The following is a 27,655-nucleotide window of genomic DNA, read 5'->3' on the forward strand; positions in this document are numbered from 1 at the left end:
TAAAAAATAGAACTACCTTATGATCCAGCAATCTGGGTATTTGCCCAAAGAATATGAAAACGTTAATTCAAAGAGACACATGCACCCCTATGTTTATAGCAGCATTATTTACAATAGCCAAGATATGGAAGCTGTCCAAGTGTCCATCAATTGATGAATGGATAAAGAAGACATGGTATATATAGATGTGTATATATATATAATATATATTATTACATATGTATGTAATAATATATATTATATATAGTAAAATAATATATATTATACAATGGATTATTATTCAGCCATAAAATGTATGAAATCTTGCCATTTGCAGCAACATGGTTGGAACTAGAGAGTATAATGCTAAGAGAAATAAACCAGTCAGAGAAAGACAAATATATGATTTCACTCATATGTGGAATTAAAGAAACAAAACAAATGAACAAGGAAAAATAAAAGAGACAAACGAAGAAACAGACTCCTAACTACAGAGAACAAACTGATGGCTACCAGAGGGGAGGTGGGTGAGGGGATGGATAAAACAGGTTCTGAGTACCTGAAGATGTATATTGTACACCTGAAACTAATAAAACTAATAAAACGCTGTATGTTGACTAACTGGAATTAAAATAGAAACTTAAAGTAAAAAAAAAAATAACCATCTTTCCTAAAGATGACTTTATTTATTCATTCTTTTCATAAGATTGAGACATCTATCCTCACTGAGGTATGTCTACTTTTAAGATGGTTTCAAGGGGCTAGTGGAGATTACGAGGCATGGAAAGTATTCCACATGGGGCAACCCAGGGCCGCATCACGGAGACTGGGCGATCGGAGGATGTGCACACAAAACGGATAATAAGGTTGCAGATAGACATCCAACTTTGAGAAGGGATCAAGACTCCCGGTAGCCAGGAACGGCCTAGTTCGCATGCGCGGGGCGGTGCCGGGGGCGGGGCGGCGCCGGGGGCGGAGGCGGTGCCGGGGGCGGGGCGGCGCGAGCGGCGGTTCCGCCGACTTGGCGGCAGGTACCTGGCTTGGGTGGTGTTCGCTCTTCCCGGTTCCCAGGCCCACTCCCGGCGCCAACGCCCGCCTCTCGGTCCCTGAACTGCCCCGGCCAGGCCGGGAGCGACACCGCCGCCCTGGCACAGCCACCGCCACCACCGCCGCCGCGGGCACAGACATCGCCGGGGCCGGTGAAGGTGGGCGCGGTCCCCAACCGCCGCTTGGGCAGTGTCCGCGGCGTGCCCATGTCTTCACCGCCAGGGCGCCGGGCCCGCCTGTCGTCCCCCGGCACCGGCCGCTCGTCCTCCGAGGCCCGCGAGGAGCTGCGGCGCCGCCTCCTGGGCCTCATCGAGAGCAACCGAGTGATGATCTTCAGCAAGAGTTACTGCCCGCACAGCGCGCGGGTAGGTGGGGCGGGGGCGCGGCCGGCCGGAGCGGGGGTCCCGGCCGGCTGGTGGCGGGGGCAATGGGAGCCTGGGGGAGGCGGGGTCTTCCGGAGTCCTGGGGACTTATCCCTCCCGTGACCCTGGGGCCCGAGTCCCGCCCGTTCAGCGAACCGGGAGGCGGCGCGAGTGCTCGGCGGCCGGGACTCGGGACCCGGGCCTGGGGGTGGTGGTGACACGGAATGAGGACTGGGCCCCGTGTTGTGGCCCCTTTGGCACCGCTGGAGAGGCGGCCACGCTGCCCACCTCCTAGGCTCAGCATACTTGTTCTGGGGCCTCCGCCTGCGGGGTTAACCGCTGGTCCTCCCGCTTCTGGCTGTTAGCCTGACGTTGGCTTCTTTATCAAGAGTTTGCTTGGTGAGATAAAGGGGATTTCCTAAAAGTTTTTGCCTGGTAAAAGGGTAGTATGAGGAGAGGCCACGATTTGGGAGTAGACTAGAGCTGGATTCAGATCCCACTTCCTAACCGCGTGACCTTGACCAGGTTACAGAACCCCACGGAGCCCTGGTTTCTACATCTTGTAAAATGAACATAATGAGGGGTGAGAGGATGGTACCAGGTGATGAGTAATTTCACCTGTCTTGCACACTACCTTAACTTTGGGGGGGGGCTAGCTGGGAATACAGCATTATTTTTAGGGGCACATTTGTTCTTAGTGGAAAAAATAACCCACTTAGAAACGAACCTTTGGAAGATAAACCCATCTGTATGATAGGGACTTTCAATATTTTGAACTATACATTATCAAAAAGTTGAAATAACAATAAATGGAATATACAAAAACATAAACTCTTGGGTTAGGTTTGTCAAATTATAGGCTATGTTTTTCAGATTTATTTTCAAGTTTACATTGCCTTGTATATTGTTTCAGAAAACATATATATCATGCATATACATCTTAAAGAATAATAAAACACTAGTATTTTGGACACCTTGAATGTCTCTCCCTGATTAAACTGCTAACCTTAAAAAGTAAAACTGCCAGTTATCTCACCAGCAAAAATGAGTTTATTCAGGAAGAGCAGAGAATTACAATCCAGGACAAGCAAGCTACCATGAAACCATAGGCAAAACCATAGGCAAGTCTGCTGAACAGAGGAGAGGGATGCTCTTTTATAGGGGAAGGGTGGTAGGTAGTGTTGGGGAGGGCTTTATAAACAAAAAGTCCATTGGAGTAAACTGGGAGTTCCAAGCATAATGACTTTTCACTGGCTGTGTTGTAACAGTCTCTCATTGGCTGGTCTGTTCCTGGGGAGAAGAAAGCTGTTCTTTCTGCTGGGGTACTAAAGTAGTATCTGAGCAAGGTCCTTCTCTTCCTTGTTGGGTTTGCAATTGATGAGAGTGGTAGGGCATGAGAACTATCCCTGCTAAATCTCCTAACTACATTTAGTGAGGTTTCCCTTTATTAATATTCACATTACATACTCCTCCCTCCCCCCAGGGTTAACCACTATCCAAAATTCCTTGCTTTTCTTTATAGTTTTGCCAAATACATGTATATCTTTAAATGATATTTTGTTCCTTTTGGCGTGTTTTGGTACTTTATCATACATACGTATTATTTTGCAGTTTTTTTCTCAACAGTTATGTTTTAGGGAATCATGCATGTTAGTATCTGTAGCTGTGGTTTGTTAATTTTCATATCTGTAATCCCTAGGATGAATCATACCATAGTTTATTGATTGTGCCGTGTCTAGTATTTTGCTCTTGAAAACAACACAGCTGTGCCTTTTCTTGCACATATCTTCCAGTGCATGTGTGTAACACTTAGAGTAGATAGATATCTTGAAGCTGAATTACTGGACCATAGAGGATGCATGATTTCTACCTTGCCTAAGTGATGCCAAGATGTTTTTCCAAGCGATCATACCAATTTACTCTCCCACTGGCAGTATAGAACAGTTCCCCTTGCTCTACTTGCTTGCCAGTGATTGATACATTTAATTATTGCCATTCTGGCAGTTATGAAATGGTAGTTTACTGTGGCTTTAATTTTGCATTTCCCTGAGGAAGTTGAACATCTTCTCTTGTGTTTATGGGTCATTTGGGTTTCCTCTTCTATGAAATGTTTACAGCTTTTGCTTATTTCTCTGTTATGTTTTTATTTTTGTACTGATTTTTAGGTATTCTTTGTATATTTTGGATACTAATCCTTTGGATATATATGTTGGAAATGTCCCAGATTTGGCTTTTCTTTTCACTCTGATTATGGGATCTTTTAGCTAACTGAAATTTGCCAAGTTTAATGTAGTTGAATCTGTCACTTTTTTTTCCCTTTGATAGTTTGTGCTTTTTATGTCACATTTAAGAAACCTGTTTCTACTCTGAGGTGATAAAGATACTCTCCTGTTTTAGGTCTTGTGAGTTTTAGAGTGTGTTTTTCACACTCACCTTCTTTATTCCACCTGTACTTGATGCTGAGTGGGGATCCAGTTTGTTTTTTTCTTTATGACTTATCAGTTATCCCTGCTTCATTTATTGGAGAATCCATCTTCTGTGCTATTTTGAATGCTCACTCATCATCCATCTGGTTCTTATATATGCATTGGTCTGTTTCTAAGCACTGCCTTCTATCGTTTTGTTTTGTTTTTAAGTTGTCCTTTGGAGCTTATAAAAGGGCCAAGAGATCAGAACTGTGCCTGTCTACTGCTATATCACTGGGGTCTAGAACAGTGTCAGGCATTTAATGTGTGTTAAACTAATAAATGGTCTTAGGTCATTCTAGTTAAAACTTTGCTGATGCAGAAAATCTTAGGACAGTTGATCCTCCTCCACCCTGTGTTTGTCAACACTACCAATAATGTGGCCACCAGTTTCAGTCCCATTACATAATTGGACAGCTCCGATTATAAGAATTTTTTTTTAAAAAATTGAGGCAAAATTTGTCTCCCTGAAACATATACTCAGTTTTGGAGTTGAATGTTACTCCAGTGCATAGAATTAAGAACCTGCTTCTACTTGGATGGCAGATTTCTTTGTATTTTCCCTGAGTGTTTTTCTTGTCTGGCTAAGCAGCCCACTTTCTTTATGTACTCATATCATTTATCTATACACATGACACTTCACTCATTTGATTGTGTGATAGCTTGACTATGAACCTTTGAAATGTATCACCCCAAATTGGACACCATATTCCACATCTGTCCTTACCTGCACAGAGTCCAATAGAGAGGTTTGTTCCTTGATTGGGCCACTAATACCATTCAGCAAGCGTTATGGGGGCCCAATGTTTGGAACACGAAAATGAATAAACTGGTCTTTCTTCCCAAGAACTCCATGAAAATAGTCCAGTGAGCAGTAATCAAATAGCTGTCCTGTCCTGCAGGAAGTACCTGTAAAAAAAAAAAAAAAAAAAAAAAAAAGGGCTGTGGGAATGAGAGACAAAGACAGTTGCTTCTGTGGGGGATCAGAAAATTTTCAGGGAAACTAAGCTGTTCCTTGAGGGATATGTTGGATATCTGTAGGTAAGAAAGAGCATCTAGCTAGGGCATTAGTATAAGCAAAACTAGGAGATGATGAAATGAAAATAGTGTGGCTGGATGGAGGAGATATGATAGAAATCAGGAGAGTAAATTGGAAAATGGCTGGAAATTTACTTTCAAAGTGATATTGGTGAGACCTTAAAATGCTGCTAAGTGTGGACTTGATGATGTAGGCAGAGCCATCTCAGACTTTTGAGAAGAGGAGTGAAAGGTCTGTGATTTGAAATCTGTCAGTGGTGTGAAGATTAGACTAAGTGTGGACGCTGCTAGACAGTCTGGAGGCTATTGTTCAAATCAGATACAAGATAATGGCCCAAACTACAGTGGAGAAAATGCCCTGATATTTTAAATCCCTTGCCCACATTAACTTTAAGCCATGTTTCCCCAGCCCTGAATTCATATGTTTGTATGTTAAAATTTTACACATCTATTATTAGCTTTTGGGGGGGGGTAGTAAAATATATATAACACAAACTTGACTATTTTAACCATTGTTGTGAACCATGCCTGCCATCTGTCTTTCATCTTCCCCAACTGAGTTCCTCATTCCCCCTCCCATCAAGCCTTGGAAACCACCATTCTGCTTTCTGTCTCTATGAATTTCACTAAGCTCGTTACCTCATATAAGTGGAATCATTTGTGACTCGCTTATTTCACTGAGCACAGTGTCCTCAGAGCTCATCCGTGTTGTTACCTGTGTCAGAATTTCTCTCCTGATTAATATTCCATTGTGTGTATGTATTTACCACATGATGTTTGTCAGTTCATCCATTGGGTCTCCTCCACCTTTTGGCCATAGTGAATGTTGCTGCTGTGAACATGGGGTGTACAAATATGTGTTTGAGTCCCTCCTTTGAATTATTTTGGGTATATACCCAGAGGTGGGAATTGCTGGATCACATATAAGGTAGTTCTATTTTTTATTTTTTGAGGAACCACCATACTGTTTTCTATAGAGGTCATGCCATTTAATTTTTCCACCAACAGTGCACAAATTTTCCAATTTCTCCAAATCCTCCCTTTCAGGGAAAATAACACTTGTTATTTTCTGTTTTTTTGTTTTGTTTTTGTTTTGATAGTAGTTATCCTAATGAGCATGAAGTGGTATCTCATTATGGTTTTGATTTGCATTTCCCTGATGGCTAGTGATGTTGACTATCTTTTCATGTCCTCATTGGCCATTTGTTAATATCTGTATGCATTTTTGCAAAATTTGTTTTTGGGGTTTTGATAGAGATTGCACTAAATCTGTAGATCACTTTGGGTAGTATTACCAATATGAAGTCTTCTAGTCCATGAACATGGGGTTTCTTTCCATTTATTGGTGTCTTTAATTCTTTCAGTAATATGTAGTTTTCAGTGTACAAGTCTTTGCCTCCTTCCTAAGTTTATTCCTAAGTATGCTTCTTTATGCTATTGTAAGTGGAATTTTTTCTTAATTTCTCTTAGATTGTTCATTGTTAATATATAGAAAAGCAACTGATTTTTTTGTGTTGATTTTGTATCCTACAACTTTGCTGAATTTATTAACAGTTTTTTTTTGTACAATCGTTAGAGTTTTATACATATCAGATGTAGTCAGTGAACAGAGAAAGTTTTACTTCTTTTCCAATTTTGATGTCTTTTATTTCTTTTTCTTGTCCTTTTTCTCTGACTCGGATTTTCAGTACTATGTTGAATAGAAATGGTGAAAGTGGACATCATTGTTTTGTTCCTGGTCTTAGAGGAAATGCTTTCAGTCTTTCACCATCAAGTATGATATTATCTGTGGTCTTTTCATATATGGTGTTTAGTATGTTGGGGTAGTTTTCTTTTATTCTTAGTTTTTTGAGTGTTTTTGTCATGAAAAAAATGTTGAATTTTCTTAAATGCTTTATCTGCATTCCTTGAGATGATCGTGTAGTTTTTTCCCTTCATTCTGTTAATGTGGTGTATTACGTTGATCTGTGTTTATATGTTGAATCATCCTTACATTCTAGGAATAAATCCCACTTGGTCATGTTGTATAATCTTCAAAATATACTGTTGAATTTGTATTGCTAGTATTTTGTTGAGGATTTTTGTGTCACTATTCATCAGGGTCTGTGGTTGGTCTGTGGCTTTCTTGTAGTATCTTTGTCTGGCTTTGGTATAAGGATAATGGTGGCCTTACCAGGTGAGTTTAGAAGTGTACCCTTTCCGATTTTTTGGAAGAGTTTGAGGAGGATTGGTGTTTATTCTTCTTTATATGTTTGGTAGAATTCACCAGTGAAGCCATCTAGTTCTGGGCTTTTCTTTGTTGGGAGGCTTTTGATTACAGATTCAGTGTCCTTACTAATTACAGGTCTATTCACATTTACTATTCATTTATTCGTGATTCAGTCTTAGTAGGTTGTGTGTTTCTAGGGATTTATAAATTTCGTCTAAATGATCTAATTTGTTAACATACAGTTGTTCATAGTACTCTCATAATCCTTTTACTTTCTGTAAAAACAGTAGTAATGGTCCCCCTTTCAATTCTGATGTTAGTTATTTGAGTCTTCTCTGTTTTTTTCTTAGTATAGCCAAAGTTATGTCAATTTTGTAGATCTTCTCAAAGAAGTAACTCTTAGTTTTGCTGATTTTCTCTATTGTTTTCTATTCTCTATTTTGTTTATCTCTGCTCTAATGTTTATGTTATTTCCTCCCCTTTGCTAGCTTTGAGTTTAGTTATGTGCTCTTTCTAGTTCCTTAAGGTGTGAAGTTAGGTTATTGATTTAAGATCTTTCTTCTTTTTTAACATAAGCATTTATAGCTATATATTTTCCTTTAATTGCTACTTTCACTGCATTTCACGAATTTTGTTATGTCTTCTTTAGTATGTTTTATTTTCCTTTGTCAAGATATTCTCTAATTTCCCTTGTGACTTCTTCATTGACCAATTGTTTAAGAGTGTGTTGTTTAATTTCCACATATTTGTGGATTTCCTAGTTTTCTTTCTGCTATTGATTCTTAGTTTCATTCTACTATGATCAAAAAAGATACTTTGTATGATTTCATTTTTAAAATTAAGGCTTGTTTTGTGGCTTAGTATATAGTCTGTTGTGGAGAATGTTCCATGTGTACTTGAGATGTGTATTCTGTTTACCTTGGATAGAGTGCTTTATAATATGTCTATGAAATCCATTTGGTCTGCAGTATTCTTCCAGTCCTCTGGTTCCTTATTGATCTTTTGTCTGATTGTTCTATCCAGTTTTGAAAGTGAAATATTGAAGTCTCTTATTATAATTGTAATTCTGTCCATTTCTATCTTCAATTTGTTTAGTGTTTGTACCCTATATTTGAAGCTTTGATGTTGGTGGATATATTTTTATGATTGTATATTGTATAATTCTTTTATCATTACATAATATCCTTTTTAGTCTCTTATAACAGTTTTGATATAAAGTTTGCCCTTTATCAGTAGAGCCATGCCTTCTCTCTTTTCTTTACTGTATACATGGAATATCTTTTTCCATCCTCTTTCTTTTTTTTTTTTTTTGAAGATTTTATTTATTTATTTGACAGAGATAGAGAGAGAGCACAAGTGGGGAGAGTGGCAGGCAGACGGAGAGGGAGAAGCAGGCTCTCCGATGAGCAGGGAGCCCGATGCAGGGTTTGATCCCAGGACCCTGGGATCATGACCTGAGCTGAAGGCAGACGCTTAACGACTGAGCCACCCAGGCGCCCCTCCATCCTCTCACTTTCAACTGATGTGTGTCCTTAGGTCTAAAATGAGTGTCTTCTAGACAGCATGATCCTGTCCTTTTATCCATTCTGCCAGTCTATGTCTTTTGATTGGAGAGTTTAATCCATTTATATTTAAAGTAATTATTGTTAGGGAAGGACTTTTTTTTAAAGATTTTATTCATTTATTTTTGTGTGTGGGGGGCAGAGGAAGAAGCAGACTCCCCGCTGAGCAGGGAGCCCCATGTGGGACTTAATCCCGGGGCTCTGGGATCATGACCTCAGCCAAAGGCAGACCCTCAATTGACTAAGCCACCCAAGCACCCAAGGGAAATACTTTTGCCATTTTATTTGTTTTGTGGGTATCATAGTTTTTTTTGTCCATCATTTTCTTTCTTACAGTCTTCTTTTGTGTTTATTTTTTTAGTGATCCTTCCCTTGTCCTTTTGTGTATATTTACTAGATATTTTTGTGTTTACCATGGGGATTACATATAGCATCCTAAAGGTATTATTTGTTTCAAACTGATAACAATTTAACTTCCATCCCACACAAAAACTCTGCTCCTTTATATTCTGCCTCTTTTTACATTATCAGTCTCACAGATTATGTCTTTCTTTGTTGTGTACCCATTATCATAGATTGGTAGTTATTTTTATGCTATTGTTTTTTAAAATCTTATAGAAGAGTAAGAAAATGTGATTATGAACTAAAATTATAATAATACTTCTTTATATGTTTATCCATATATTTACTTTTACTGAAGAACTTTGCATTTTCATATGGCTTGGAATTCCTGAATAGCATTTTTTCATTTCAACTTGAAGAACTCCCAATAGCATTTCTTGTAGGGCAGGTCTAGTATTAATACTCCCTCAACTTTTGTTTGTCTGGGAAAGTCTTAATTTCTCCCTCATATCTGAAGGATTGTTTTTTGTTTGTTTTGGGTTTTTTTGTTTTGTTTTTTCTTTTTGCCAGATATAGAATTCTTGGTTGATAGTTTTTTTTCTTTTATTTTTTTAAAAGATTTTATTTATTTGAGCGAGAGAGAGCATGCACAAGCAGGGGGTGTGGCAGAGGGAGAGGGAGAAGCAGATGTGGGGCTCAATCCCAGGACTCTGGGATCATGGCCTGAGCTGAAGGCAGATGCTTAACTGACTGAGCCACCCAAGTGTCCCGATAGTGTTTTTCTTTTAACACTTTAAATATTTCATCCTTTTGTCTCTGGACTGCAAGGTTTTGACTGAAAAATCCATGGATAATCTTAGGAGGATTCCTTGTACTTGATAAGTTCCTTTTTTTCTTGCTGCTTTTAATATTATCTCCTTGTTTTTGTTTTTCAGCAGTTTGATTACAGTATGTCTTGGTATGGGTCTCTTTGGGCTTTTCCTTCTTGGAGGTTTTTGAGCTTCTTGTGTTTGTATATCCACGTCTTTCCTCAAATTTGGGGAGTTTTTGGTCATGATTTCTTCAAATAAGCTTTATGATCCTTTCTTCTTGAACTCCCATAATGTATATATTGTTTTACTTTATGATGTCCCTCAAATCTGCTATTCTGTGTTCATTTTTCTTCATTCTTTTTTATTTTTGTGCCTCAGACTCAATAATTTCAAATTCCCTATCTTCAAATTCACTGATTCTTTTTTCTGCCTGTTGGAGTGTTCCGTTCAACCACTCTAGTGAATTTTTCAATTCAGTTATTGTATTTTTCAGTTTTAGAGTTCCTATGTGGTTCTTTCTGTCTTTTTGTTAATAATCTTATTTTGTTTCCATATCATTTTCCTGATTTCTGTTAGCTCTTTGTATTTTCCTCTTTGAGTGTATTTAAAATAGTTGTTTTAAAGTCTTTGTCTAGTAAATCTGAAGGCTGTATTTGTTCAGGATGTTTTTGGAGATTTATTTTTTCCTTTGAATGGGCCATGTTCTTTTGTTTCTTTGTATGCATGTGATCTTTTGTTGAAAATTCAGCATATAAAACAGCTGCCTCTCATAGTCTTTGCAGACTGGCTTCATGCTTGGGAAGAACTTCACTAATTGGTGTAGCATGAAGGCTTAAGGTCTTCTTAGGCCTTTTCTGGGCATTTGTCTTCCCTGGGCTTGTATGTGCTTTTCACACATGGGCTCAGTTTTCCTGTATACAAGGCTGTTTTAAAGTGTGTTAAATTCCTTAAGAATCTCCCCCCTCCTTCTTCTTGGGACCTTAGCTGTTCTGTTGTATTCTTCTGCCTGTAATTTCTTGCCCCCAGGTGTCTACCATGTCCTGGGACATGAAGTCCATTTTCAGTTTTCACGAGCCATGACCACTGCTTCTCAGGCTTCCTTTAGCCTAAGATCCCAGCCACTTTTGACTATCTGTATAGTCTGTATTAGACATCATAGAGAAATCCCTTAGGCGGCCCTGACTTTAGAACATTGCAAATTTGATCTCTCTGCTCTCTCCATTTTGTGGAAGGGAACTGGGGTCCACACTGCTGCTCACCTCTTACTGTGCTTTGGAGCATCAAGGAGTGGGTGAGGTAAGGGCCATTAAGAATGCCACAGAATTTTCTACCATTTTATTTTATTTTATTTTTAAATTTTTTAAAGATTTTATTTATTTATTTATTTGACAGAGAGAGACAGCGAGAGAGGGAACACAAGCAGGGGGAGTGGGAGAGGGAGAAGCAGGCTTCCCGCAGAGCAGGGAGCCCGATGTGGGGCTCAATCCCAGGACCTTGGGACCATGACCTGAGCCGAAGGCAGACGCTTAACGACTGAGCCACCCAGGTGCCCCTCTACCATTTTAAATGTGGCATTTTCTTCATTGGGCATACGCTTCATTGTTGTAGATCTTTGACCAGTTTCCAGAGCTCCTATTAAGTTATCTTACTTGGAGATTATTGAGCTTCTTGGATATGTAGATTACTACTTTTCAAATTTGGGATGTTTTGGACATTTCTTCAAAAAAGTTTGTACTCCTTTATTCTCTTTCCTTTATCTCCTATTCACACTGTGTATGTTGGTGTGCTTAGTAGTGTCTCATGTTTCTCTGAGACATCCATTTTTCCTCAATCTTCTTTTTCTGTGGTGTCAGGTTGCACAATCTCCATTGATCTGTCCTCAAGTATGCTAATTCTTTCTTCTGCCAGTTTAAATCCATTGTTGAAGCACTCTAGTGAACTCTTTATTTTATTGTGCTTTCCAACTCTATACTTTCCATTTAATTTTTAAAAATAATTTCTGTTACCTTTCTTCATCTCCTTAAGCATAATTTTATTTAATTCTTTGAACATATTTGTAATGGCTACTTTGTGTATTCAGTATGACATCTGGGCCTTCTCAGAGGTTATTTCTCTTGACTGCTTTTCTTCCTGTTTATGGATCCACTTTCCAGTTTCTTTGAATGCCTAGTAGTGTTTTTGGTTGGAACCTGGACATTTCAGGTGGGATATTGTAGCAACTCCAGGTACTGACTCGTCCCTCTTTGTGGCTTGTTTTGTTGGCTTCTTTATTTCTCTGTAGTAAGTTGGCAGGATTAATTAAAGGAAGTTTATTTCCACCAAAAGATGGAGCCTCTGATGTCACTTCTCAGAGTGTGCCCTCTTGGGTGTGTGCACAGTCACCCTGGAATGACAAAGATTTTAGCAGGGCTCTAGTTGACTGTCTGTATAGTGTTTTTCTTTTTCTTTTCTTTTTTTAAATTAAGTTTTCATTTGAACTCCAGTTAACATACAGTGTTTCTTAGTTTCAGGTGTACAGTGTAGTGATTCAGCAATTCCATACAACATCCGGTGCTCATCCCAACAAGTGCCCTCCTTAATCCCTATCACCTGTTTTGTGTTATGTTTTCTGTCTCCATTGGTATCATACCCAGATGTTAAGCCCCCCTAATTGCAGGCTAGTTGCTCTGTTGTTTTTGACCATGTCCTGGGATATAAATTGTTCCACACTCTTGTCCAGTTAAATCTGGGCTCCGTTCAGGGTAGTTTTTGAGACATGTTTGTGGCTTATTCTGACCCTAGAGGGACTGTTCTTAATGATCTCTATCCCAGTGTTCTCTGGTAAATTTGCTGGCTTGCAGCTTAGCCTGTTACTCTAATGAAGCCAGCAGCCTTCTCTTTGTTGCTTACCACCAAAATCTCCATTGCCTTTAGATTTGCCCTTCCACACGGTCTATTTCAAATAAAGTCATTTCTTTTGGATAGAGCTTTGGAGCTCTGTGATCTCATGGTTTACCTCTTCCCCTGAGCAAAATCTCTGAGACCTTGCTTCAGAGCTAGGGGTAGGACAGTGACCTGATTCTCTCAGAGTGACAGCCCTACTTTATGAGCAGGGCTCTGGGTGGAGACTGTAACCTCTGGTCTTCTTGGCTTACCTCTCCAGCCTGAAACCTTGCTCTACAATAGTTTCAGCATGGGGTAGAGCCTTTGCTGTCTGAGTGGGGGCTGTGTGGAGGAAGGGAGGAAAGGAGTCCCTGTGTTGTTAGCCACGCTTGCCCGGAAGTTAGCCTTTGCCACTCAGAGCTATGAGAAGACTAGGAAATGCTGGTGGCCTGCCCCTTCTGGTGACAGCCATTTCAGTCTTATCCACACTCACGGGAAGTGGAGCTTCTAGGGCAGGGGAGGGAAGAACAGGAACTGACTCTGCCTGTTCTTATTGACATCTACCAGATCTTCTTGACTAAATGTTTCATTTGGCGTGTGCCCTTTGGACAATCCCCAGAGACTTTAAATGTTTGTTTTTTTGTTTGTTTTTTGGGTTTTGTTTTGTTTTGTTTTAATAATTTTCACCAGTTGTGGGTGTTTCACCAGGGAGCAGGTCTGCCAAGCTCCCAGTGTCTCCATCTTGGAAGCGAAACATCTGGACTTTATCTTGAGGGCTGAGGGCACTGAAAGTTGTTAAGTAATGGTGAAAAGTGGGCTTTAAAATACTACTTTGGCTGCAATTTAGAGAACTGAACATTTTCTTTGGATACCTTTGTGTCCATATTTCATAACTCTGTTGAATCCTTATGAGAGTAAAACTCCAGTAAATTTTTGTTCCAGGTTAAAGAACTGTTTTCTTCTTTGGGAGTTGAATGTAATATCTTGGAACTTGATCGAGTTGGTAAGTAGAATGGGTAGTGTATACTTTTGTTTGTAATAAATGTCAACAAGATTGACTACTTCCCATTTGCTTTGTTCAATTCAATTTTCTCTTGTCTCTTTGGGTTAGGTGAGCTGTTTTTGTCTACTTTCAACCATGCAGAAAATAGAACTCTATACGGCAAATAATTTGGTGTAGATTTTTTTTATTTATTTATATACTTTTCATATTTGAGGGAAGGGAGCAGGAAGAAGATGTATATACTGCTAAGGATGGAGTATTTCAGGCATTTAATATGTATCTGTCAACTTTTTGGCAAAATAGGTTAAGCTGTAATAAATGGAAAGAAACTACCCTTATTTCCTGACTGTATTACACATGAGGGGAACACATAATTTTTCAGCTTTATATTTTTAATTCTTGTCATGCATGCATCCATCCATCTAATATTAACCAAGAGTTTTACCCACACTTGTGATCTGCAAAGGTGGGAAACAGGGTGGTAAACAGAAAAGAGTTTGATCTCTGCCTTCACCAGACTTCACCAACTCCTTTTAGCTGTGTCTCCCTAACAAATGAAATGTTCTTGAATCTTTGAGACTTTTCTACAGTGTATACCACATAGGGCAGTCATAAGTAGTTGTGGCCCTGTTTTATTTTTAGGGGTGGAGGAGACATTTTGGACCATGGATCATAACGATTTTTCAAATGTAATTGTAAGAAGCATTTTCTGAGTTATGACAGTGGAAGTAGGTTTTATCCTGATATTTGCTCTTTTAAGAGGATTTTTATTTATTTGTCCCAGCAAGGCCATTGAATGATAGATCAAAATCTAATTTAGAAGGGTTCGTTTTAAATGAATTTGTAGATTTGTCTTTATTCTTTAAGGTTTCCTTTGAAAACAGGTGTTTCCCCTTCCTGAGTCATCATTTCATGAAGTTATATAATATGTAAATATGTAAGTACTGACGTTTTATGGGTGCGTGCATATGAGCGTCTGGTGTTGTAACACTTCTGTTCAACTCCCAAAAGTTTGGAACCCTTTCAATGTTCTTATATATTTAAGTTTTTATTCTTCAGATGATGGGGCCAATGTCCAAGAAGCGTTGTCAGAGATCACTAATCAGAAAACCGTGCCCAATATTTTTGTGAATAAAGTACATATGGGTGGATGTGATCAAACTTTCCAGGTAATAATGGTATTATGTTTTTAATGCTATTCAAAGTTTGGTTTTAAATCTATCTAAAAGGGGAGAAAATGGCTTTTAAAAAGGAGTCTATTCATGGGGTGCCTGGGGGACTCAGTCGGTTAAGCGTCTGCCTGGGGCTCAGGTCATGATCCCAGGGTCTTGGGACTGAGCCCTGCATCTGGCTCCCTGCTCAGCGGGGAGCCTGCTTCTCCCTCTCCCTCTCCCTGCTGCTCCCCCTGCTGGTGCGCTCACTTGCTGTCTCTCTGTCTAAATAAAATCTTAAAAAAAAAGGAGTCTATTCACTTGTCTTTTGGAAGTTGTAAAGTGGAAAAGCATAGAGGATGGTTATCAGATAATCTTGAAAGTGGTGATAGATAAAATTGATGTTCTTAAGTTAGGTCCTTGTTTTATAACTACTTCCTTTTATTAAAATTGTGTTCCCTTGTATTTGTTTATGTATGTATGTAAATGGTAGTAATCAGTGATTAAATACTTATATTTGAGACTTTAACTTAAAATTACATTTTCTTGGGAAACTAGATTGTCCGGATTTATGTTAATCTATGATCAGCATCGTTATCTATTAACAGCCTGCATTAGTCCCAGAAGCTCCACCTCAGCTCATGTGGTGGTATGTAGCATAATGAGAGGCCCCGAAACACCTCGGGAAGTGCTGGTCTCCCCATTCCTAACCTGGAAAAGATATCAGAGGATGAATCTGGAGATGCAGAGTTATCAGTTCCATTTCATACTGCATGGCACATACTTAGGAGATGTATTTTCCTTAGGGCACCTAATAGTAAGGAGGCCAAAGGAATCCTTTTTAGAATGTGCCAAAAGCCTCCATGGGCACTCATCCATGTGGGGCCATGTGCCATGTCCTGAGTCCTACAGTGATAGAGCGCTTCCACTGTGCTTCCCAGGATGAGCTGGTGCCACATGGTGTTTCTAAAGCCAGCTTCATGGGATGGAGCACCCACCTTCACATAAAACTATTGCTACATCATGCATTGATTGTCTCAACTTGCCTAAGCTACTTCTGATCAGAAGAGAGGGCCGAGTGAGCAGGAAACTATCATGCAGAGCTAGCCTTATGACCATTGCTGAAAGAAAAAGCAAAATTTTGTGTTGTATAGGAAGTTTACCAGGATGCTGCAAAATATAGGTCAATTTATGAGAAACCATGTAAAAATTTGATGTGCATGTCCTGCTGATGATGCTTAAGAATTGTTTTCAAAATAAAGCCTAGCACCGGTGAACAAAAGATAGAGGATCTTGAAAAATGGTATATGGCTATTTTACTTAGTTATAATACTTTGATGATTAGACCAAGGAAAATGACCTCACCTGACATAAAGCTGTGACCTATGGGTCATTTGACACACGTGTAGCCATCAGGTGATAATGAACAAAAATGTACGTACTTAGCATAAGTTCTATCTAGTGGGACCCTATTTGAATACCATCTAGATAAATTTAAAATTTGAACTTAGATGAATTAGGGACTGTTAATAAGAGTTTTAGAAAAGCAGTCCATGCTGATTCAACATAGGGTACAAAGGAACAGATTTAAGTCAGGTCATGCCTCCTCTCTCTTTTGATCCGTAGGCTCATCAGAGTGGCTTATTACAGAAGCTCCTTCAGGAAGATGCAGCATACGATTATGACCTCATTGTCATTGGGGGAGGTTCTGGTGGCCTTGCATGTGCACAGGTATGAAAATAATGAAACCCAGAGAAAATTTTCCTGGGTTGCCGTAAGCACTTCTTCAGCTACTTTAAAAAAGCCAATTTTGATGTTACAGTCCAGGGCTTTTATTGAATTAATAAAGAGAAGGGACTGTGTTCTTCCACAGTCTTTTCCTTTCAGGGAGAGAAAAATTGGGGGGTTGTCAGGAAAATGACAAGATCTTTATATGTAGCTTTTTTTTTTTTTTTTTTTTTGTAGGAAGCTGCCATCTTGGGAAAGAAAGTTATGGTGCTAGACTTTGTGGTCCCATCACCTCAGGGCACGTCCTGGGGTAAGCAGTGTTTTTTTATTGTGACTCTTGTAGTTTTCTGCTCTTTACAGCCGGCTTTGTCTTTCTTTAATCTTGTTAATCCTCACAACAGTCTCAAGAGGTACAACTAGCCTGTTTCATAGGTGAGGAAAGCAAGTCTCTGTGAGGTTAAGTAACTGACCTAAGATCGCATAGTTAACAAGTGGTGATTCGGAAAGTTAATATAAAAGTAATGAAGGAAGATTTTGCAAAAAGAAAAAATTCAATGACTCCAGTATTCCAACACTTGTGCCATAATAATTCTTGCACACGTGCACCAGTGTTTTTCCCTTAGTTGCAATCACAGTGTATACTGTGTGGTGCTCACCTAAGTCTGCTATGACCTTGTCTTGTGTTTCTGCCTCAGTTTCATCGCTGACTCTAACGGCTGCATGATGCTCAGTCAAGTTAGTGTGTGTCATCATCCAGGTCCCATCAGCACAGTGTACAGTGAGCTTCCAGTTGTAGATGAGAGCGTTCACTTTAACAAAACACGCAGATTTCGTGTTGGATATTTTCTGTTTATGGATCAGATCCATTCTTCATGTCTCTACCTTTTTCCATGCCCCAGAAAGCTAATGCATTGGCAACCTTGCCCTCTGGCTTCCAGCTGGGTTCAACCAGTTAGTGGTCATGGGAGGAGAACAGAAGGAGGGAGGAGAGTGGAGTTGGGGGTGTTCATTCCCCCAGCTCCTGCCCTGCTGATCCCTGCAGGCATGGAAGGCCACCTCCCCTGTCATGGCCAGCCCCCCGTGGGCTGTCACTCACTCAGTGTGCTTTGCCCATCACATGGGGTTGGCGATGACCCACTCACTATTCTGCTCCTCCTCGCTCTTCCTGCCCACATCCCTGTAATCATTTCTTTATAAACCCTCCTCAGTTTCCTAGCTTGAGGGTGTCATCTGTTTTCTGCTGGAACCCTGACAAAATAAGAAAATCATGTTTTAAAATTCAAATTTATTGAAAAATTTTACCTTAGAATTTCATATGGTAAACCTAATCTATCTTGATTTTCCTTCTAACATTTGTATGTTAAAAAATTCCTGTGTGTACCTGTCTTTGTTTTCTCCCTCTCTCCTCCTGCCCTGTCCCTTCTTTCTCTCCTGTCTATAAATATCCTATTTCTCTGAATTACCAGAAGAGAGACTGATCAGAGAGGGAGTTTTCTGACTCATGCCCTGCACGGGGGCATCACACATGGCCTTTTTCTGCTTGAGATTGAGAGTAGATGTTACCAGGCAGCTTGCAGTGGACCTAATATCGGCTCAGGGGAGGAGTCAGACTTACAGAGAATAAAGGCTAGAAGCTGGGGTTCCAGTCCTTGGTCTGGTATCTATCTAATTAATCTAATATAGTTCTGATCCCTTTATGGGTCAAACTCAAATGAAAATTTTAGATTCTCTCCCCAGAAAACCATTCAAGTGTACATCTGTATTTTTGCTCATCTTTGGGTCTCCTTCACAGACCCTCATTTGAAAAGTTTGGCTTAATCATTTGCATGTTATTGTGGGGTCTGCTGTTGGCCCCACAACCATCTGAGTGTGTCATTTCCACAGGTTTAACAACACCTGCTCTACATGTATTTAGAACCATGTATACACCCGCAGACACAGAGGAAACATTAAACCTATTATCTTCTTTCTCAGGTCTTGGCGGTACTTGTGTAAATGTGGGCTGTGTTCCTAAGAAATTGATGCATCAAGCTGCCCTTTTGGGGCAGGCATTAAGTGACGCCAGGAAGTTTGGCTGGGAGTACAGTCAACAAGGTGGGTAACAGTATATAAAAATACAGATTGGGAGAAAAGAAGAAAGAATGAGTTTCTTAGGGAAAGACTTGGTATTTATATTTCTACAGTTGAGTCTGAAATTCGTTTAATGACCACTCATTAGGACCTCACTTTGGCATAGAGGATCACTTGAAACCTGGCCCTGCTCTTGGGGACCTTGGTGCCTTTGGCAGCTATAGTCATTCCATACTCTTTACAGAACGTGAGAGAGAATAATTGCTATTTTCAGATTTCCTTCAAGTGTAAAGAAAATAGAATAGCCAGGGTCATTATTTGAATTTTGTCCATTATCGTGATAACATTTTCTATTTTACCAGTGGTTATATATGTCTTTGTTTCGTGAAAGATGGAAACCAAATTCACCCAATAGACAATAACCAGGTTAGGCTCTGAGGATACAGATAAGAGGAAAATAGAGCTTCCGCCCTGAAGCAGCACACGGTCTGTTGGAAGAGAGGAGAAGAGAAGAGAGGTGATTCTGTGTGCTGTGGTTCACAGTGAGGTTTTGAGCATTGCCTTGAGGGGCACTTACTGTATCCTTGAGAGTCTGAGGTGGTGGAGGTGACCCTCGAGCTGAATCTTGAAGGTCACAGAGAAGTAGGTCATAAAGACAGGAAGCAGTGTGCTCTGAACTCTGGAGCTGGGAGAAAACATGGAGTCTTTGGGGGATAGTGAATGGCTGGCATGGAGAATGGGGGAGGGATCCTGGAAGAAACAAGATTACAGAGAAGCAGGTCGTGGTGGCTCTTAAATGCCATCTGAAGGAGTTGTGATTGACCCCAAAGGGAGTAAGAGAGTCATTGAGGGGTGTCAGCAAGGGAGGAGCCTGAACCACAGTTTGGATTCTGGATCCCTCTGGTGGCACCGAGGAGTTTAGAAGGCTGGAGGTGGGGAGGGGGGCAAGTCCAAAGACAGGGAAGTGAGGTGGGGTGCTGTCACCTAACCCAGAGGAGAAATGACCAGGCCTGGGCCAAGACTGATTTTGGACTGGAGAATGTGAAGTGGATTTAGAGGATTGAAGGCCTGGAATTGACAGGCTCGACGTGGATGGGTGATTTTGTCTCTTTAGAATAACATTATGGAATTTCTAAAAAAATTACAGGGACTGGTCTCCCAAGAGATTTTGGTGGAGGAAATGTGTACATGAGCATATCCTTCCTGGTGATTTGGCTGGGCCCCCCAGGTCACAGAGTGGGTGGAAAGTGAAGGAAAGGAAGGAATCCCAGAAGAGGGAATGGGTGACAATGCAGTGTATTTGCTGAGCTGGAAAACAGGCAGGTGTGAGTTAGTGGCCAGGTGTAGTGGAGTTCAGCATAATGAGTTGTGGCTGGACAGATTCTCCATGGACAAATTTCCCCAGACACTCAGCTCTGTGGAGAGCTTTGGGTCCAGCTTTAGTAGCAACTGGTTGTAGATAAAATGGTCTTTGCCCTTGGCAGTTTAACTTTGGGGTCATCTTCACTTTCAAGAATCCTTCTCCCCGAATCCTTCATCTTGTATGGGTTTTCCCCTGCAGAACACCTGGTGGGAGTTCGCTATCAAGGGATGGTTTGTGCTTGAGAGAGGTCTAGGCAGGGCCTGGGTTTGCAGCCCAGGTGGTGGTTGAAGTCTTAGGAATTGCTGTGAGGGGCTGGGGAGGCCCTATGGATGGAAAAGAATAGCAGACACAGACAGGATCCTGAGAAATGTTAATACCTAAGGGGTAGGTGAGGAAGATGAGGAAAAACCAGGAGAGTCATGTCACAGAAGCCAGGAGGGGCTAGATTTTTAAGGATAAGACTTAGGGCTTAGAGAGTCTCCGAAGAGAACCATCTGGAGGGAAAAGGTGCCGGAAGGCCAAATGGATTAGGATTTGAATTAGGTACATTTTAGATTGGCAATTAGGTAGTTAAGGAGTCTCTCTCTCTCTCTCTTTTTAAAGATTTTATTTCTTTATTTGTGAGAGAGAGAGAGAGAGAGAACACAGCAGGGGGAGGAGCAGAGGGAGAGGGACAAGCAGACTCCATGCTGAGCATCAAGCCAGATGTGGGGCTCGATCCCATGACCCTCAGATCATGACCTGAGCCGAAATCAAGAGTCAGACACTTAAGTTACTGAGCCACCCAGTCGCCCAAAGGAGTCTTTTTAAAACTAAAAGTGTTTATAGCCTGTTTTAATAATTCTAAAATAATCGAGGCCAAGTGGGGAGGAAACACTGAATGCCCCATAATGGAGAAAGGCCATGAAGAATGGAACTGTACACGTGGTCTGTGATGGGGACAGCCAGGCAGGGAGGTGTGTGGGTAACTCCCCATGCAGGGTTCCCCACAAGTTAATGACTTCTGGGTGTATCAGCCCTGCCCGGCGCCCACAGCCCCACGCTGCTGGGGCCCTGCACGTTCGGCAGGGGCGGGGCGGACAGCAGGGTGTATGCTCATGCCACTTGGCCTCACCTGAGGGTCCAGGTTATGTTCTTGAACTTATCTCCGTGCTTAATATTCCTAAATACTTTCTAATTCCCTCAAGTGTGTAAAATCTTGTTCCACATATACAAAAGGCTTCTAAGTTAGTTTTGAGTTGCTATACTAAGAAATACCTAGCTAACCATCACATGGAATTTGGGGCTTAGCAGTTTTTAGGAATAGGCTTCATGGAATGGCCAAGAGAAGTCCATAGAATCTAAGCGGTAAGAGAAAGGAACTGAAAGCATGCCGAAATCTTGGTGTGGGAGAATGTTTTAGATACTTTGGTTCTTGACGTTGGTAGAGGAATAATGGATTAAAATAAATTTAAAATGTATATATAATTTCCAGATCAGAAATTGAATATAGAACTTCCAAGAAAAAGGGAATGGGAAATATACAAATAAACAGCATCAAACTAACTTAAAACAAGCAAAAAACAACCCAGAAAACAAGACGGCAGACAGACATAGGGACAGTCTTTTACATATTAGAATAAAGCTGCATGAATAAACTTCTCAAGTTGTGTAGACAGAATTCATCTGTGTGCTGTTTGCAGGACACACACCTAAAACCAAAAGAGATAATTGTTGAGAATACAGGAATTTTAAATTTTGAAAAGACTAACTTAAATTTTCCTATTTAAAATGAAATAGATGGGAAATTTTTAAATAGGTGGGAGAAGCTGTATCAGGGAAAGGCAAACCAAAGCAATGGCAGTTAATATCAGATAGGGAGACTACAAGGCAAAAAAAACCCCCACAAAAACATACACACACAAACACACACACACACACACACACACACACACACACACACACACACATATACCCCACACTGAGGAATTAATGATTTAGCACCCTCCCCAAAATAGAATCAATGAACAAAACCAAGAATATATTTGAAAATGCAAGTAAGTAGGTAGACCTTTGGCAAATCCAGTTGGGGAAACAGGAGAGAGAATTCGTACAAATATGTAACATTGGGGTCTTGAGAAAAGAAAGGTAACTACAGAAAAGAGAAGAGAAAAAACAAATTCAGGATACAAATTAGTGGTAAGAATTTTAAATATCTTGATGAAAAGGAGTATATTCTAGGAAAATATAAATGACCAGGATGGACTTGAATTATCAAAGAACACATTGCCTAAGGACAACCAATTCTCCAAGACACTATAAATTTACATGTAAATTTCCTCAAATATTCAAGGAAAGACACTTCTTTAAATATTTAAACTGTTCTAGAGTTTAGGAAAAAATGGAAAGTTCCACCTTTTTTTTTTGAGGCTGACTTAACAGTGATACAGAAAGATAGTGTAAAAATAGAAAGCTGTTGCCATTTGCAACGACGTGGATGGAACTGGAGGGTGTTATGCTGAGCGAAATAAGTCAATCAGAGAAAGACATGTATCATATGACCTCACTGATATGAGGAATTCTTAATCTCAGGAAACAAACTGAGGGTTGCTGGAGTGGGGGGGTGGGAGGGATGGGGTCACTGGGTGATAGACACTGGGGAGGGTATGTGCTATGGTAGGCGCTAGGTAAGTGAATTGTGCAAGACTGTTGAATCACAGATCTGTACCTCTGAAACAAATAATGCAATATATGTTGAGGAAAAAAAAAAAAAGAAGAAGATAGCAGGAGGGGAAGAATGAAGGGGGGGAAATCAGAGGGGGAGACGAACCATGAGAGACTATGGACTCTGAAAAATAAACTGAGGGTTCCAGAGGGGAGGGGGGCGGGTGGATGGGTTAACCTGGTGATGGGTATTAAAGAGGGCACGTTCTGCATGGAGCACTGGGTGTTATGCACAAACAATGAATCATGGAACACTACATCAAAAACTAATGATGTAATGTATGATGATTAACATAACAATAAAAAATTTTTTAAAAATAGAAAGCTATAGCCTATAGAGCTAGAAAATTCTAGAAAAAACAAATCCTCTCCAGCAGTGACTAAAAGAATGCACTGTGACTTCTGAGGGTTCATTCTGGGGATACAAGAATGAGTCATTAGGAAACCAGAGTAAGGATGCTAAAATCCACATGATGACCTGGATTCTAGCTCCAAAGGCATTTGATAAAAATTTCACATCCGTTATAGCTCTTAAAAAAAAAAAAAAGTCATTAAACTAAGCAAAGAAATGGACACTTTTTACATGATGAAGAAAAGTCAGATGTAAATATTTGATGGAGAAGAGCTTGAGGCATTTACATTAAAGTCAAGAATCAAACAGTGCAGCCCACTTTCACTACTACATCTGCATTGTTTTGGGGCTTCTGGCCAGTGCACAAAAAGGAAGAATAGGAAAGAAAAAGTACATACTTGAGAAGAAGGAAGAAAAAGATATTATAAATCTATAATATGAATTATATACAAGATACCTAGAACATACAAGAGATCGAGCTAAAAATGTCAGAACTAATAAGAGTTCACTAAGTTGCTCGGAGGATATATGTGTAAAAATCAATAGATTTCTTACATTAGCAATAAGAAGTTAAATAAACAATGGAAAATTGCAACAAAATGATAGAATAACTTGGGATAAATTTACTAGGAATGGACAAAATATATAAGGAAAGAATAGAAAAGCATAACAAAAATATACTGAGATTTTTGGATGGGATGTCTCAATATTATAAAGACATTATCTAAAATTTAATTTGTAAATTTTATTTAAGTCCAGGAAACACCTCAACAATTTTTTTTTCTTTTTGGAACCTGACAGATTATTCTAAAGTTTGTATTGAAAGTAAATATATGAGAATAGCTCTGCAGCCTTTGAGGAAGTATGGGAAATGATTTTTCCCATCAGTAGTTAGAATTGTGATACTGTTGCAAAGCTTAAACAGGTCAATAAAACAGTAGAGCATGTGGTTCCAAAGTGCTAGTCCCTGGGCTTGCCTTATCAGAATCTCCCAGCGGGAGCTTGTCCTGACTCCGTAGGTTTGTGGCAGGTCCAAGGATTTGTATGTTTCAACCTGATTCCCAGAGGATCCTGATGTGCAGCCATATTTGGGAAACCCTGATGTAGAGTGTCTCTTACAACAAGAGCCAGAAACAAAAGGACATGTGAAGTGGGAATCTAACTGACAAGGTCCTTGGGAGAAGTGGTTCTTGGAAGGTTAGAGGAGTAGCTTTTCTGGACTAGAGGGGAAGAGGTAGCTTAGGATCTGAGGGCATGTGCCATTGTGGAGAGGCTCATCCCTGCTAGGCTGGCCTCTGTGTCTTACAAACACACTGCTGCACGGAGGCTGATTTCTCCTTCAGGAAGCAGCATCAGCAGACGAGGTGAACACTAGGAAATCATTCCCACCTCGAAGATACAGGGATGATGAGGAATTTGATTCCATCACCTCCTGCTCCAATTGCAACAGGAAATGAGTAAACATTGTAATATAAATGGTGGGCAGTGGTGAGCAGAAACCACATTTGTCGTAAAGAAATGTAGGATCTTCGCTATCATAAAACTACCACCAAGTGAACCGAAAAGGAGTGGCCCAGGCTGGTCTGGTCAGGGGATGTGTGGTGCTCACTGATCTGAAACCCACTTCCCTTCACATCTGGGACACCATGTGCAGCAGACCTCACAGAGCACAGTGGCCTTGGGGTGCTCCCGAGTAGGGATGATCTTCCTGCCTTGTGATGTTTTGGACTGTTCTCCCCATTCTTTGTTCCATGGATTTTTTTTTCTTCTTTTCAGAACTCTGCTGTTTGCTTATGTTTTGTATTATAAAAGAGGAAGAAGTATAAACCATAACTGGCCTAGAAAAGATTTCAATTGCTAGTTGTCTTGTGTTCACTTCTTGATTCTTAAAGCAATATATAGTATGGCTCATGTGTGGTTGTATATGATTGAACATTAAAAATAAAATTCACCTGGGGCGCCTGGGTGGCTTAGTCAGTTAAGCTTGATCCCAGAGTCCTGGGATCGAGCCCCACATGGGGCTCCCTGCTCAGCCGGGAGCCTGCTTCTCCCTCTCCCTCTGCCTCTCCCCGCAGCTCATGTTCTTGCTCACTCTGCTCTCTCTCTCTCTCGCAAAAAAATAAATAAAAAATTTTTAAAGGAAAAAAATTTGCTTTATACCTTCATTCTGGTTATTTGTTTTCAGTGAAGCACAACTGGGAGACTATGACAGAAGCGATTCAAAATCACATCGGCTCTCTAAACTGGGGCTGCAGGTTGTCCTTGAGGGAGAAGGCCGTGGCCTATGTCAATTCCTATGGAGAATTTGTTGAACATCATAAAATAAAGGTACTGTTTGTTTTGTCTTGTTTGTTGCTTTTCTTTACTATTGCTTGAACTTGCCTTGATCTGAAATTCCCTGCATGTTATGGACTCTCACTGACCTATGCACACACATTGCCTTTTGTGCACCTGTTTCTTCCCCATTGTTGTTGATTCCACAGGTCCTGCTAAATTGTAGGAATTGCCTTTTAAAGAGCTCTTCATTTAAAGTTATTATTTGCCTTTTGATTTTATTACTACCTTAAAAGAAAATGTTTAGACTAAATAGTTGAAAGTTTAAAAGACTAAAAAATGAAAAATTTTAGTAGTGTAATTCTTTTTTAAAATGAAACCTTAGGGTGGATGGGCAAAATGGAATGAAGAGTCACGGGGATGAAGGTACAGCCTGGGGAATTAGGCAGGGGTGTCGTAGTAGCTGCGTGGGGACAGATGGCAGCTACACATGCGCTGAGCATGGTGTGATGTATAGACTCAGCAATCACTGTGTTGTATACCTGAAACTGATGGAACATTGTGTGTCAACTGTATTTCAGTACAAAGAATAATTAAAAAAATAAAAATAAGATGAAACCTTAACTAGAACTCCAATATGTCATTCAAAGGTATATTAATAAAATTACTATGAAAACTAGTGTATTTTTATAAGCTTTGTAATGTTTCGTATCATAAGAGCAATATGTAATGAAAATGAGATCGTTTTGGTGAACACAAGAATTTTAAATTGGAGTTATAAAAGACAATCAGATATAACCCTCAACACCTAGTTTATTTTTGAACTCTGCTTTCCTGGCACAGTGTGCAATGATCTTGGGGGGATTTGAGGTTGTTTCGTAGTCATTTATTATCTCTGGAAAGGTGAGGTGGTCTGTCAAAAGCTGCCCCTTTTGAAACCATACATGGGCCAATTTGAATTACATCACTCACACGGAAGAAACATCATAGAACTATGAGTCAGGTAGTTTTATTTCTCAAATTGTGGCATGGCCGGCATGGTTGGTTGAATAAGCCAGTCGTTCGCAGCCATACCTGCCTCTTTTCTGCGTTTCCGCATTTAGTGATAAGCAGGGTCTCCTCAGTTGCTCCAGCTAGAAAGCTCAGGTTTCCCCCTCCCACCCCTGCAGCCGGCGCTTGTTTCTCTCTTTCCGGACCCTCTGGAGCAGGTGCCTGTCTCCAGGCTGCCCTCCCTCCATCCCACCATTTAAACCACCCTCTTGTTTAAACACCTTCATTGGTTTTTGAATTTTTTTAATAAATTATTTGTATAATTGAAAATGGGCAAACAATGAATAACCTTTCCTGGTTCCCCATAGCTGAAATCTTGAGAATGGCAAATAAAGGTGTTAACATTTGGCACGAATCTGTTTCCCTTCACTGGGACACGTTCCCCCCTTTCCTGCCACTTTCTGACCACTTGCCACTCCCCAGACACCTGCTACTTTCAGGCCTGTGTGCTTTTCTGTGCACTGTTCTCTCTGTAGGTTTCCTTTCTTCTCAAATCCTCTCACTTTCTTGTCTCCACTTGAAATACCACCATCTTTGAAGCCGCCCTCGACTGGTGTTCCAGTCCCCTTTTCCACCTCCACTGGGCTCTGTCGGTGATATTTTATGAAGACTTCTTTTTTCTATGTTGGTGCTTATCATACTGCATTATTATATTTGCATGTCCGCTCCTGTTGGGTGGGAAGCTCCGTAACTAGTTGTCCGGGGTGTCTGATACCCTACCGTGTTTGTAGAAGTTGAAATTTACTTTTCTCTTTTCAAGGCAACCAATAGAAAAGGACAGGAAACTTACTATACTGCTGCAAAATTTGTCCTAGCGACAGGCGAAAGGCCCCGCTATTTAGGAATCCAAGGAGATAAAGAGTACTGTATTACTAGGTAAGATTAAATAGGCTATTGTAACCGTAAATTGTGTTATGTTTATGTGTCCAATTTATTTAGTCCCTGATACTATTTCACAAAAGATTTGAATTGATGACAAATAAAAAGTATAACACAAGAAGCTAAGCTTATGTTAACCATATTGAAGCCCAGAGAAAATAAGGTTAGGTAAGTAATAAGGTCAAATTTATGCACACATATATGCTGTATGATTCTAGGTAATTGCTCAATGAGGTCTGGGAAGTTGTCTCTAAACTTCATGGAAGCCAAAGCAAAGAAGTAAATACAAATAGCTTTAGGGTTTAGTGTCTATATGATCTAATGAACCAGTTGATCAGGAGAAGCGTGGCTGTTCCTAATACTGGGATTTAATAGTAATTATCCCTGGATGGTTACAGAGAGGA

General features: G+C 40.3%; 1 protein-coding gene across 5 annotated transcripts in view; it reads left to right on the forward strand.

Annotated features, from left to right (window-relative positions):
* Positions 1 to 980: 980 nt before the first annotated feature.
* Positions 981 to 27,655, forward strand: part of TXNRD3 (thioredoxin reductase 3) — a 62,945-nt gene continuing 36,270 nt past the window's right edge. For 3 of the 5 annotated variants that reach the window (XM_032412071.1, XM_032412073.1, XM_032412072.1), the window contains exons 1-8: positions 1,139 to 1,391; positions 13,621 to 13,681; positions 14,741 to 14,850; positions 16,459 to 16,563; positions 16,798 to 16,870; positions 18,535 to 18,654; positions 25,234 to 25,376; positions 27,133 to 27,248. In XM_032412071.1, coding sequence (XP_032267962.1) covers positions 1,233 to 1,391; positions 13,621 to 13,681; positions 14,741 to 14,850; positions 16,459 to 16,563; positions 16,798 to 16,870; positions 18,535 to 18,654; positions 25,234 to 25,376; positions 27,133 to 27,248 — 887 coding nt within the window. In that variant the 5' untranslated portion in view covers positions 1,139 to 1,232. Of the gene's footprint in view, positions 1,392 to 13,620; positions 13,682 to 14,740; positions 14,851 to 16,458; positions 16,564 to 16,797; positions 16,871 to 18,534; positions 18,655 to 25,233; positions 25,377 to 27,132; positions 27,249 to 27,655 lie in introns of all 5 variants that reach the window. The other 2 variants (XM_032412074.1, XM_032412075.1) reach the window with 2 other exon arrangements.

The sequence above is a fragment of the Phoca vitulina genome, unplaced genomic scaffold (assembly GCF_004348235.1).
Source record: "Phoca vitulina isolate PV1807 unplaced genomic scaffold, GSC_HSeal_1.0 scaffold13, whole genome shotgun sequence".
In the NCBI taxonomy this organism is placed as follows: domain Eukaryota; kingdom Metazoa; phylum Chordata; class Mammalia; order Carnivora; family Phocidae; genus Phoca; species Phoca vitulina.